The 12,861-nt window shown below is 46.7% G+C and overlaps 1 protein-coding gene across 4 annotated transcripts in view; it reads right to left on the bottom strand.

Moving 5' to 3' along the window:
- NRP2 (neuropilin 2) overlaps positions 1-12,861 on the bottom strand; it is a 116,815-nt gene that overhangs the window by 39,398 nt on the left and 64,556 nt on the right. For all 4 annotated transcript variants that reach the window (XM_063712987.1, XM_063712988.1, XM_054549672.2 and 1 more), the window contains 3 exons: positions 12,514-12,658; positions 8,552-8,668; positions 5,415-5,555 (listed from right to left, as the gene is read on the bottom strand). In XM_063712987.1, coding sequence (XP_063569057.1) covers positions 5,415-5,555; positions 8,552-8,668; positions 12,514-12,658 — 403 coding nt within the window. The remainder of the gene's footprint in view (positions 1-5,414; positions 5,556-8,551; positions 8,669-12,513; positions 12,659-12,861) is intronic.

Here is a 12,861-nt window from a genome sequence, read left to right as displayed (position 1 = left end):
TCACCAAACCCTGAAATAAATCACCCGCTTGATCCTCCTGGCTATCACAAAGCCAAACACACCATCTGTCCAACACGCACATCTCCTGGCTAGCATCTTGCCCTCCTACTAGAACGACCATCTGAAAGAATATTTAGTGCTGTAGGAGATGTAGTCTCTTTGCATAGTCCATGCTTAAAACATGAGTCAGCCCTCAGCTGGCCTTCCAAGGTCTGCCTATCTCTGCTAAGGTCCTCAAATTAGCAACCAGTTAAGGGAAACACTGACTTTGGATAAACGTAGCAAGACGCTCTCAAGGTTTACAATAGACCATTTTGTGGACGTGAAGGTTTCAGTCCTAGTCCTTGCAGGAATCTACCCAGAGCTGTTTTTTCGCTCTGCCTGCTTTCATGAAGGTTTTGCCATTGAGGCAGTCTTGTCATTCTGCCCCTTCGTTATCAATCCACACACTGCTGGGGGACTCAATCAATCATGATTTGCAGGAAAAAAAAAGGGTAAAGAAAGCTTCTTTCTGCTGTTATTTTTTTCTGCAAAGCCAGGGATGTTTTTCTACCTTCCTTAAAGAAGGGCCTCTATCCTTTTCTTTTCCAGTTGAAATTATTCCTTGACTATTGGCTTTCTTTTAGCTAAGCTGCTCCTGATCTTTAATTATCTATCATGGTTCAGAGCCCAGGAAGTTCTGTCTCTGGATTTGCAGTGTCTGTGCCCCAGCCAAGCCACAGCAACCTCTTTCTGAAGACAGTTCAATCTAACAGCAATCATTGGATTGTTTGCTGCCATCGGTCCCACCTGATCTTTTGAACTCAGAGATGCTTTTCAATTCAGTCACCACTTGCTCACTGTCAAAAATCAAGCCCATTATGAGTAAATTCACTCATCGATTATTTCCTCTGATTTCTCTGCAACCATCCACTCACCATACCCATCCACACTTCACTTAATCTTCTTGTGTGCGCCTCCACAGTGAATCACGGCTAAGGTCTCCCACTCTAACGGAATTCATTCAATGGCCCAATCTGCATCAAAATAGCCCCAATGAGGTGTCAACAATCTTACCACTTACATTTGAAGGAATAGCCAGCCACCGTTTGTAAAATTTGGGTATTTTATAACATTAAGATTCTCGACTTACTCCCACTTGAGCTTGTTTTTGAGCCTAGAGTAAAGGTTCTGTTCCTTCAATCCCATAGGCTTTGACTAGGCAGTCAAAGCTCTGTTCAATATCAGCTTTGCTTGTTTTCTTTCTGTCTACCACTTTCATGATTGAAAGTCATTGAAGTAATACTGTAATCAGATTTCACAAGGCCAACCCACGAATAAAAGAGCACACATTTAGGGGGAACACACACTGGAGGATTCTGAAGCTGACCTGGCCTAGTACCCTTTATCTCGTCTTCTTTGTCTCATTCCTGACAAAAATAATGATTACAATGACGCCGATTATTGACCTTACTTAGTATTAATATTTACTTACAATGCTCTTTTTGATTAACCACAATAGTTCCTACACCATCTAATGCCATGTTACTTGCTTACTTCACTGTAGTTATCCAGTGACGGAGAATGAGACAGCTATAAAGATACCAGCCACTGAACATTCCATCAAGGGATCCCAGAAAAGACACATCCCTCCATTACTTGCTTCTTGGTTCATACCAAAACCAGGGAACTAAAGTATCAGCAAGGGCCCCTGGAGGTTGCTCTCATGTGAATGTCCAAAGCACCAGAGCAGTGTTGTCCAATACATTCTGTGATGATGCCGTGTATACAGTGACGTGCCCTGTCTATGCACTGACCAATACAGTGTAGCTACTGTGCCCTTGGAATGTGGCTGGTGAGACAACAGGACCGAAGTTTTGGCTGTAATCATTTTAATTAATTAAAATTGCCACACATGGCTCATGGCTACAATATTCAATGCTGCAGCTTTAGATACCTGCCCGTCCTATGAGTTTTTGTCTCGGTTCTTAAAGGCTAGGCTCTGATCGTTCTCAAAACTCTGTCTATGTTCAAAGCACCCGAGAATGTAGGAAACATGCCATCTCCTAGTAAGGGGGTGCTTCCTATGTCATTGTCGCTACAGAGGAAAGCCAAAGTGGCCTCTTAGAGAACACTGAGTATTCCTCCACAGCTAGCAGGGGTCACTGAATTTGGAACAGGGTCCACAGAGGCTGGTGTGAACACACTCCAGGCAGCTAAGCCACAAGCAAAGAGCTAAAAACAGAAATTCTGATTGGCTTGAAAGACTGTCTTGAAAAACAAAAACAGTGGAATGAAACCAGTGGGTGTCTTTTCAGCCTTAGGAAGCCCCTGGCCAAAAAGAACAGAACTAATTGCTTACTTAAAAGGAAAAGGAAAAGAAAAAAAAGAAAGAAAATATGAGAAAACAATGAAATCAGAAAATATCCAAGGAATGTAAGCAGTTTCCACAGGCCCTTCTAATCATAGGGCCCGTGTTGGGTACTTCAACACTGCTAGCTCCTCTCCCATCCACATTTCTCTTCACCCTGATGCCCCCCACACTTGACAGAGACACCTCCTTTCTTAAATTTCATTACTTCTGTTTGCCTATCTCATAAGGGGATGAAGCATATGGCACACGCTCGTGAAGAGTGGGACAGTCCCCTCTGTGGATGGCAAAGTGTGGCACACAACAGGCTTTCAGGCTGACTCCGTGGGCGCCAGCCGCTCTGAACCCATTAGCAGTTGCTCTGCCCCCAACCAAGCCAGCTGCTTCCCTTCTCCCCAATCCCCTCAGGGCCTCCCCCTCCTTTTTTTTTTTTTTTTTCTATGAAGAAGAAGAAAGGACCACCCTGAACAGAAAGGGCTTTCTCTCCTCTCCTGCTTAAAGCCCAGTATCAAGCTCTGTAAGGAGAAGGAAAATGGGAAATACAGAGAACGGTTCATAAAGTCATCAGAGGATAGAGGGAAGGGCTCTGGGAACAATATTATGATTTTGTTTCCTGGAGGCAGGTTACAAGTGCCACTTTCCTAAACTTCAGGGATTCCTCTGGAATAGGAAAATAATTATTTTCCCTTTCAATATCTTAAGGGAGGAACAACATTAGATTTAGCAGTTCCTTATGGCCCTAATTTTCTCTCTGTCCCCATCCATTCAGCCAAAGGTTGGAATTCTGCCCACTTTGTGAGCTTGCTCTGAAAAGCCCTCCCAAACCACAGGGTATAATGAATCAACTGGAAGGAGGACAAAGACTAGAATTCCCAACTAGTAGCAAGGGTCAACCATAGGGGCTTTCGGGTGAAGGCCAGGACTGGACGAGGAGGAGGCGGTGGTGAACGGGTAAAGAAACAGAGGTCCAGGCCAGGGTCAAAGGGAGGTCACTTAAGCTCCCCTAGAGCTGTGACTCAGTAATTGGTGGCCTTGTGGCCTGGGTAGGGCTGCCCTCAGACACTCCCAGAGAAAATATGCTTAGAAGAGTCAAGGGAGGAGGCCAGAATCATTAGAATGAACCTGAGGATAGACACTGAATAAGAGCCAGCCAACCTCCCCAGCCTGCAGAGGACCCCGGCTATATCCTTTTATTCAAAGCGCCTCGGCTGAGGTACCTACCACACAGACACACACACACTCATGCACAGAAACCACAAACACACTCATGCACACATTAACACTAGAATACCCACACCTACACAGACCCCACAAACCTTCTTTACATTCAGATAAAACATGGGGGTTGGGAACAACCATGAATTAATTGGATGCAGTCTCAAAGGAGTGGAAATGAAATGAAAAATCCAGGCTGGGTTATAAAAATAAGTATTTTTTCCCAACGTGCAGGAGGCTCATTATATTAATTAAACATTATTGCAGTGAACAGAGAAGGGAGGGTGATTAAGGCTGGACTGGGGTAAGTGTTCTCTTCTTTTGCCTGAGGCCGTGGTGATCTTCAGATATTAATCTCTCTGAGCACTCAAATGCTGAAGAGATAAACACTTGAAATATGAAAATGTTTTTCTCCGGATCAGGCACTGTGACCCTCCAGGGAAGCAAGTGTGGACTGTGTCAGGAGGCCAGCTCCGAGTGCTCTCCTAGCATCTGTCCCACTGCCCCCACCGGGAAGAAGGGACACGCCAGGGCTTGGGGTGAGAAGCAGTTCTAAGGAAGCCTGCAGAAGGGAAGGTCCCTTTCCCTCTTTTATTTTCTAGCCTTTTCCTATTGTACCCTGGCAAACTGATCTACTAAATTTCCAGAATTCACCCCCCTCCTCCCCAGTGCTTATGGAGGTCTCAGGTCCAGGCCAGAGGTACAGGAGAATTCAAAGTCACTCAGTGCTGTGCTAGAGCCAAGGTGTACCAGCTTGTGAGAGCTGCTTGTCAAGTGTTTTGCAAGCCAGTTATTAAATGTATTCATTAGTAAAAATTAAACTATATAAAGCAATAATTCAATAAATTGTATTAAAAAACAAAGGTAACAAATCCTCAAAACTCAGCACTTCCTAGTTATCTTAATACATTTTATCAGTAGCTATACTTCTGGAGTCATTTCTGTCTACTGTATTTGCACAATGGAAAAAAAAACTATTTAATGCTCTATTACTGACTTCTCAACTCCATTTCCATTGATGTTGTGTTGGTAGCTTAAGCTGAGCTATGGTAAGGGTATTTACACCACTGAAAGTGACAAACATTAAAAAGCAGTTTTTTTTTTTAATCCCTAAAAAGCCTATTGTTAAACATTTACCATCATACTGCTGTGAAAGCACATAACAGCGGAGATAGCAGACAACTCTTGCTACCTGTTTAGAAGGGATAGAGGCAACCCCTTCTTGTCAGCAGTGCCAGAAGAAGCTTCTGAAATCTGGCTTTCTGAAACTAAAAGGGTGGGCTTAACAATGTATCCAGGACTTACAGCAATACTCTTCTAGAGGCCAAGTGCCAGGCAGCTCTGCTAGATACCCATGGGTGTGGCAGCATTTTGGTCCCTCAAATTGACTTGGTGTAGAAGCAATGGCACCCTCAGAGATGTATAATCAAACTCAAGGCCAGTCATCTCCCAATGAGCCATTTTAAGAACAGTACCCAACTTGAAGTTCACAAGGGGCTCTGTAATAATAGCAGTGGGTGCTGGCTATGGGAACAAGAGGACACTGACTCGCCCCATCTCCTAGGGCCTCCCAATTGTCTCTTCTTTCTTTTTCCTCTTTCTTCTATCTTGGCTTCCCCCTCTCCCTCCCAGCTTCCAGGCTGTGCTGTAATCACAAGAGAGGCTGGGAACCACCAACTGGCTATTCTTTGAGGTGACGTCTTGAGCAAAGACTGCGGTGGTTTGTGGGCAAAGAATAGAGGATTGCTGTGCGGTGGGAAGTTATGAAGCTTGTAAGGGAATGTGGGGCTGAAGTATGTGGAACAGGCTAGCCTTAACTCTTTCGTCTCTTCACTCACAGCTGGCTTACCTGGAAACGTCCGGTCGTTCGGGCTGGAGCTGCTGGCCCAGGTGGTCCGGAGCCACTTGGCATGGTCATACATCCAACCACAGGGCTCCTCGGGGAAATCAAAGTTGCAATTGAATCCCGAAGGGAGCTGCAAATCTTTGTCTAAAAGGGGAAAACAATAACCCAAAGGAAGGCAAATGAAATGGGTTCAGAGAACAGCCACAGTGGTACTATTTAAATGGCTGGCAAGGCCTGAGTGGAGAGCAGAGAAAGAAGTGGCTTCCTTTGCTTATTCATTTAACTCATCTTGGCGATCGCTGGCTTTCGGGTCAGGCTTTGGTCTCATCCTTCCCAGGCATGAAAGCCAAGTCTGCCAGTGGTTCCCATAGTAAGCAATTATAAATGAGGCCACCAAATGGCTTCAGGCTCTAATCAGCCTCTTCTGTCCACCTCGGAGAGCAGACAAATGTGAAAATTGCTGTTCCCTAAATGCCAGAGAAGAATGTCTCCCCAGTGCCCTGGTGGAAGGCTGGCTCCCAAAAAAAGTATTATCTCATCTCCTGCCAACCTGGCTCTCAGAGGAGATGGGGCAGCCCATTAGCATCCAGAGAGACTGAAATCCCTGGGAGGTTCTGCCCAGTGAGGAGAAAGTGACCTCAGAAACAAGGAAGGCTTGTTTGCTACACTTCACCTCTTTGTGATCCGTCTCTATTTCTGAAGACTGGGACAGTCCAGCATCTCCATGGGGAGGTATGCCCGGTGGGAAATTTGGCATGGTAAGAGCAAATCGAAGGGACCAGACCAGCCAGCCACTCAGCTCAGTGCTGACCAGGAGGAAAAATAATTTCCCATCATGCTGAATCCCTGGAGGCTGTGACCCGGGGAGATGGAGAATGCTTTCCCTATGGGAATCCAGGAGCTAATTACACAATGGTGTCCTCTCTGCTTTGGTGGTTCACCTGCCTGAGCCTGAAGACAGAACCAAGAGAGTTTCCTCTGAGGTTCCACCCAGCTCCAAAAATCCAGTATGAGCTCATGCCAAATATGTGACTAAGTGGGGGTGGTGTGGAGGTGGGGAAAGAGGAAATGGGAACCCAAATTTGGTTGTTTGCCGGCAGTGCCTGCGGAGACAGCGGAAAAATGTTGGCTAATGTTGGTAGCAGGGAGGAAGTGGGGTCTCTGCCCTTCTCACTTCCCTTCCCAGGGTTCTTAGAGAGGAATTTCCCTGGGGAAGGCTTAGAATTCAGGTTAGGAAGTCTAAAGGGACCCACAGACTGGTAGAAACAAATTACTCACCCTAGGGGTGAGGAGGGCTCACCTCATGGGGGGCAGGGCACTGCTGGCGTCAGAGGGAGGAGGAAGATTGCCACCAGGCCCTGTAAATGCCTTCCCTTTCCAGGACAGGATATTTAATGTTTGCCCACCCTTGGCCAAAGTCAGCTTGAGTTTAGAAGAGACACATGGAATCCATTACAGAAGCATCAACCTGTGGCTTGGAAAAGTCAGCCCTTAGCCCTTACCATCCCTTTCTCCTGACAATTTCTGAATTTCTATTTTTCCCTTCAAAAATATGAAGTAATTCAATATAGCATAAATCCTCTGTAATGTTTACATGTATACTGTATCTCAGGAACCAAATTCTGCAAAAAAAAAAAACTTTTGCAAAAAGAAAAGGGAGGAACCATCAAAGAAACCCCAAATGAAACAAACCACTAGAAATGGGAAAATCATATTAAAAATAAACTTCTGAAATTTTGCAGCAGAACCCTTAATTTTTCCTTTGATTGTTATTTAGCTAGAACCCCCACTCCAGGTCCCCCAACAAGCTAACTCTATAAATCCAATATAGTATATTAACTCCCTATGCATTCCACTTTGGCTCTCAAACTATCTGAAACATGTCTTGGAAGACTCTCCAAGTCTCCTTCTCTCCATAAAACAAAAACAAGTTCATTAAAATGTCAGAAATCTGTATTCACCTAACCCCGACCAACAGTGTCCCCCACCCACACAATAATACAAAAGCACAATCCCCAAAGCATATGCATTAAATTATTGCTTTTTCAGTCACATAACTTCAGCATTTATTCTTGGCTTTCCTCCCATTCTTCTTTGTAGCCATTTTCTGGAGTCATCCACTCCATCAGTGCAGTTCCTCTAACTGTCAAACGGCTGTGCTTGCAGGTTCCACAGATTTTGCCATCTACCTACATCTTTATGTCTCCATCACTTCTCTAGTCTCTTTGCCATCTTCCCTCATTTTGTTTAATGAACATTTAATAATGATCAGTAATTTACTGTAAGTTGAGGCTGTCAAGCTTAACATTCTAGCCAAAATGCCAGGTGTTCCAAAATTTGTGGTTTCTTATAAATGTCCTTATACTTGGTGACTTTAGCAGTATGATTTAAAATGTGACTGACTTTTGGATTCTGCCAATTATTGTTTTTATCTAACTTGGATATACTCCGAAGATAAATGAAAGGGATTTCCCATGTGATGGGACCCATCCGGAAATGCGGAGCCCCTGAGTTTTGAGGGAACGGTTGAAGATGCCTTTTTACATTTCCGCCTTTGTCTCTGATCTGCACTCCAGTTGTAGAGGATACAGTGCACTATCTTATAGAATCATCACTGTTATACTTTCTCAAATTGGTGGCGGTGAAAGACACAGGGAAACACAATTATGTCACAGCTAACTGCTGGATTAACCCAACTATCGCGCTCCATCACCCAGATGACCGCCGTATCTTCACTTGGCTGTAGCATACACACACAGCTTAACAGGAAAAACTATCAGAGCTGTGAATTCTAAGGATAAGAATGGTTTTCCTTTAGCAGACAAGCAAGATAGTGAGGGCTCAACAAATGAGACTTCTCAAAACAGGAGTAGTTCTCTTTGGAGTCATCCTTGTCTCACCTGATGTCTAGTGGGTTCACACCAGTAGGGCTGTACTGGTTGTTACACTACCCAAATGCTTCTACATTGGTTGTAAACAGCCACTGCCCCAAACCCCTAAGCGCCCCCACCTCTTTTACCCCTTCCCTGAGATCCCCTGGATCTCTGATCTAGGGGACCCCTAGGTCCCTACCCAGCCACAGGCCAGTTCCCACTCTAACTAGTCGGCACCCATGCCATCTGGATGCAATATGTGCTTACCATCCTCAAAGCTGCAGTTCTCCCCACACTCCGTGGCCTCTTCATCGGTGGGATAAGAGGTGGTTGTCTCTTCGCTCTTCACAGTGGGTCCCAGCGTCTCTACCGTGGGCTTGGAGTCTGTGTAAGGGCAAAGGAAGATAAGAGAATGCTGTAGCAGCCTGTGTTGCAACCCAGCAGGAGGAAGACGCCAAACATCTCTAGAGAAGGAAAAGAAGATGCACACATGTGCACGAAACTCTGAAGTCATGTCCGTGTGCTGTCAATGAAGTCAGGGGCATGGCCATAGTAGAATGAGAATGGTTCTGGGTTGCAGAACCAGCAGTGACAGAGGTAGGGACACAAACCCACGTTCTTTACTCCACAGCAGAGGCCCTGAGGTTCGCACAAAAGGCCACGAGACAATAATGGAGGGGGCGACAGGCGACGCTGACTCCAAGGAAGGACCAAAGCACATTCTGGCTCATGTTTGCACAAAACTGGATGGACGGGAATATGGATTTAAAGGGGCTCAGATTCTATATGGTGAAAGTGATTTGGGGCTATGCCTTTAGGTCAGGGTGTGGCAAGTTCAAGTGTTTCCTGGATCCAAACACCTACTGTAAGTGAGGAAAGCAGACGTGGTGGTGACGGCAGGGGAAGGTTGGACAGAGAGGTGGTGGTGACAGCTGGGATCTTACATGCCTGGTTTAAAGGTTGCCTCCATGACTGGCTCCAGCAGATTGGGGCCTGGAGGGGAGGTGGCCCAGTGTGGCCAAGCAGGTCTTCCAAATATTTCCCCCTTTCCTTCCCCCAACAAGAAAGCAAAAATTCCTAAGTAAAATCTCCAGACTCTACATGTTGGCAACTTATTAAAAATGTTATACTAAGTAGCACATAATGAACCCTGGCTAGGCCATACCTGGCTGCAGGCAGGGGGTTCTGACCTCAGCTCTAGGTGATTCATTCACCTATTCATTTGCTTATTTGCTCATGCCCGTCATTCATTCAGCAACTATTGAGGGAGTGAATGGAGCTATGAGTCAAGCCCTGGGTGGGGTGAAAGGGGTTCTGGAAACTGGTGCTCAAGTCCATGTGTTTTGGGGTGGTGTCTTCATCCCAGAGCTGTCCTCCAACAGGATGCCGGTGCCTTGTCCCTCTCATATCTATACATGCTCCTTTGCACTACTGTATGTGATTAGGCGCCTTTGTCAGGCACCCTTCAGGATATCATTTAATAAAGCCAGGAGCTGGAGGAAATTGCTAAATACGCTGAATAGCTTTTTCACGGTCGACTTCCCACCTTTCTGCTATTAAACACTACGCACATAACCTTTCATACTTCCCTTTGCTGTGTCTGCCTTTTGCTCACAGTAAATAGCAAATAACCTCGAAGCGTCCTAATTTGTAAGTTCAAATTTGTCACTGTGTCACAGAAACTCGATTGTAAAGCAAACTATGGGGCATTAAGGCAAAACATAATTATTTGAAACACAAACAAACCAACTAACAGGTGAAGCAGCCCTGTCAAAGTATTTAGCTGCAGCAGCTCAGCCCAGCCCATTATTTTTCCTGTTATCCTTTGGGATAGGGATGAAGAAGTGAACCAAAGATGAGTGGGAGAAACAGATAGAAATTCGAAAAGCAAACATAGCCACATGACCTATGGAGAACAGTTTCTGGAAGTGTTAGGTAGCAAAATGGGTCAGCTGATTGGTGCAGAGAATGTTAAACCCAGGGGCCAATGGGGCACCAGAGGGCAGGGCGTGTAAATGAAAGTGGAGGAACGGCGGGCACGGAGGCCTCAGTGTTTATACTGTTTGTACTATGTTTGTACTGGGCGCTCCAAGGTAACTGCCCGTCAAACAGCAACGCTCCCCCTGAAATTGAAACCAGATGTCAGAGACTTCAAAGGAAAGGAGGCTGGGCAGAGGGGAACGCTCCTCAACTCTGATCTTCCAAGGAATGGCCAGGCAGGGCTTTGAAATAAGAAACCTGTCGCTGACCACCACCGGTGTAATTTGGGGCAGGTTGGGATTGGGGAGCAATGAGGGAAAGAGGTCATTAGCAACTGTCCCACTGGCCAGACTGGGAGGGCATGGCACCGAAGGGCAAGGGATGGGGGGGAAGAATGAGGTGGACTTCATCCAGCTGAGTGACCTCTGGCAAGTGACTTCTACCCTCTGGGGCCGTTTCCTTGTCTATAAAAGAGGAATTGGCCCAGGTATGTGATATTTCCCAAACCACGCATCACACTCATCATTGGATTGTAGAATCCATTGAATAGGTCATGACCAGCATTTAAAACATATCGACTATAATATTTTGGAGTGCACTTCCATGGTTAAGATGACCATTGCTTTGGGAACCTTTTGTTTCAGTTACATTTATTTATCATAACAGGTTTGCTGGGTGCCAGGCAGTAGTCTAAGTATTTCATATCTATGCATTCATTCATTTAATCCTCACAATGACCCTACGGGGTGTAGACAGACTATTGTCATCTCCATTTTTCAGCTAAGATAACCAAGGTGCTGAGAGACTAACTTTTCTGAGGTTATGCAGCCAGCAAATGGCAGGGGCAGGACTTGAACTTGGCAATCTGTCTCCAGAGTCCAAGCACTTACCCATACACTGTACCCCGTATACACCACTGTGTGTGAGTGCTTATAAGTGAAGCAGGTTGTGAAGGAAAATTATTTTAAATTGTGTATCATGGGCAGAAATGTGTGAAAGCCACTGGCTTCCAAGCTCCTGGATCCCCTACAGCGCTGAGCCCCTGATTCCAGGGCACATAAATGAAGCCAGTTTGTATAGGGGGGAGGTTTTCTGCACCTGTGAGAGGACAGGTGACACACATTTAGCAGGCTGCAGGGAACTTTGGCCTCGTCCCCAGGTAATGGGGAGTAAAGTGTCTTCCTATGAAGATGTGTTCGCTGGGGCTGCCTTCAATTCAAAAGTGAGGAGGCTAATTTGGGCCCAACTCCCAGCCCGTGTGCCTCAACAGGGCTCCTCTGCGCTGCTGTAGCCAGCATACAGGCAGCATTTTTCTCCCTGGGAGCCAAAAGCACTTCTCTGACATGCCCTTATTAATCCTTCACGCCATCCTGCTGGCTGAGCTGGTGACAGGTACAGCACAGACAGGAAAATGGGGATACCTGGGGCCCTGGCGGAGGAGGGCAGGATAGCTCAGGCTGGTGGCTGCTCCTGCTGGCATCAGGCTCAGTCCCTGAGCCCCAGTGGCTCCCATGAACTCCTTTTGGCAGGCAGTGAGTGAGCTCTGGGTAAGATCTGGTGCCAGCTCTGCTGAGGGAGGAGGGCCGGCACCCCAAGGAAAGGAAGGTAGGGCCTGACTCAGAAGGGCAGGGCCCTCCGTCGGAAACCAGGAAGGCTGGGCACCCTCCATGGGCCTCACCCTCATTTGGAAGAATGAGAGGTGCTCCCCCAGGCCTGGGCCACCTGGCAGGAATGAGCAGGACAATGAGAAGGAGTCCTGCCCCCATCACCTCCCTGCAACAGGGTCCCTCCTGAGCAAATAAATGCCTTTTACAGATGTGGCTCCGAAATGAAAATGAAGTCTCTTAGCCACTGACATCTGGAGGCCAGATTCAGACATAAACCGATTACTTTATTATCATGAGGGATTTTTTTCTTCCCTAAATCAACAGCCACAGCCCTCTGGCCTGAAGAGCCAGGGTCTAATTGAATTTGGGTGGGTGGTGTGTGGTTACGATTTGTTTTTGAGAGACTCGGGTTGGAGAACTGAAATGATTCCTTAAAAAAGACAAAGTACATCCCTTGAGAAACTGTCCCGAGTCCAGAGGCTGCAGTACCCATGGTCTGAGGCAGGAGAACACGGCAGGGGTCTGCAGCATTTCCAGCTCCTGGGATGGCTGTCCCCTCCACAGCCCTCCCAGGGCCTCGTGGGATGCCAGGGTCAGAGGACCATGTGGGTAAGATGCAAAGAGGAGGAAATGTCATCTTACCTGTCCAGTCACAGCCCAGCACCTCCAGCCGCATCCCAATCCCCGCTGGCGACCACCTCTCCGGGTATACTCGCACATACTGAGCCGGAATGGGGTCGAACCTTCGGATGTCAGGGGTGTCATAGTGCATGTTCCCTTCGAACAGCTGCAGGGAGAGAGGCCACTCAGCCCTTCTGGTGTGGGACCCCTCCCTATCACCTTCTTCCCTTTCCTTCCCCTTCTCCTCCCTGCCCCGCATGTCCTGCTAGGAAGGCAGCTTCCTAGTTGATTCCTGGTCACTCGGACATTCTGATCCACGCGAGCTTCATTTTCAGACCAAGGATTTTATTCATTTGGAAGGTGGTTAGG

This window comes from Pongo abelii, chromosome 11 (genome assembly GCF_028885655.2).
Source record: "Pongo abelii isolate AG06213 chromosome 11, NHGRI_mPonAbe1-v2.0_pri, whole genome shotgun sequence".
In the NCBI taxonomy this organism is placed as follows: domain Eukaryota; kingdom Metazoa; phylum Chordata; class Mammalia; order Primates; family Hominidae; genus Pongo; species Pongo abelii.
Note: the sequence above shows the minus strand (reverse complement) of the source record. Positions and strands in the feature narration are given on the sequence as shown.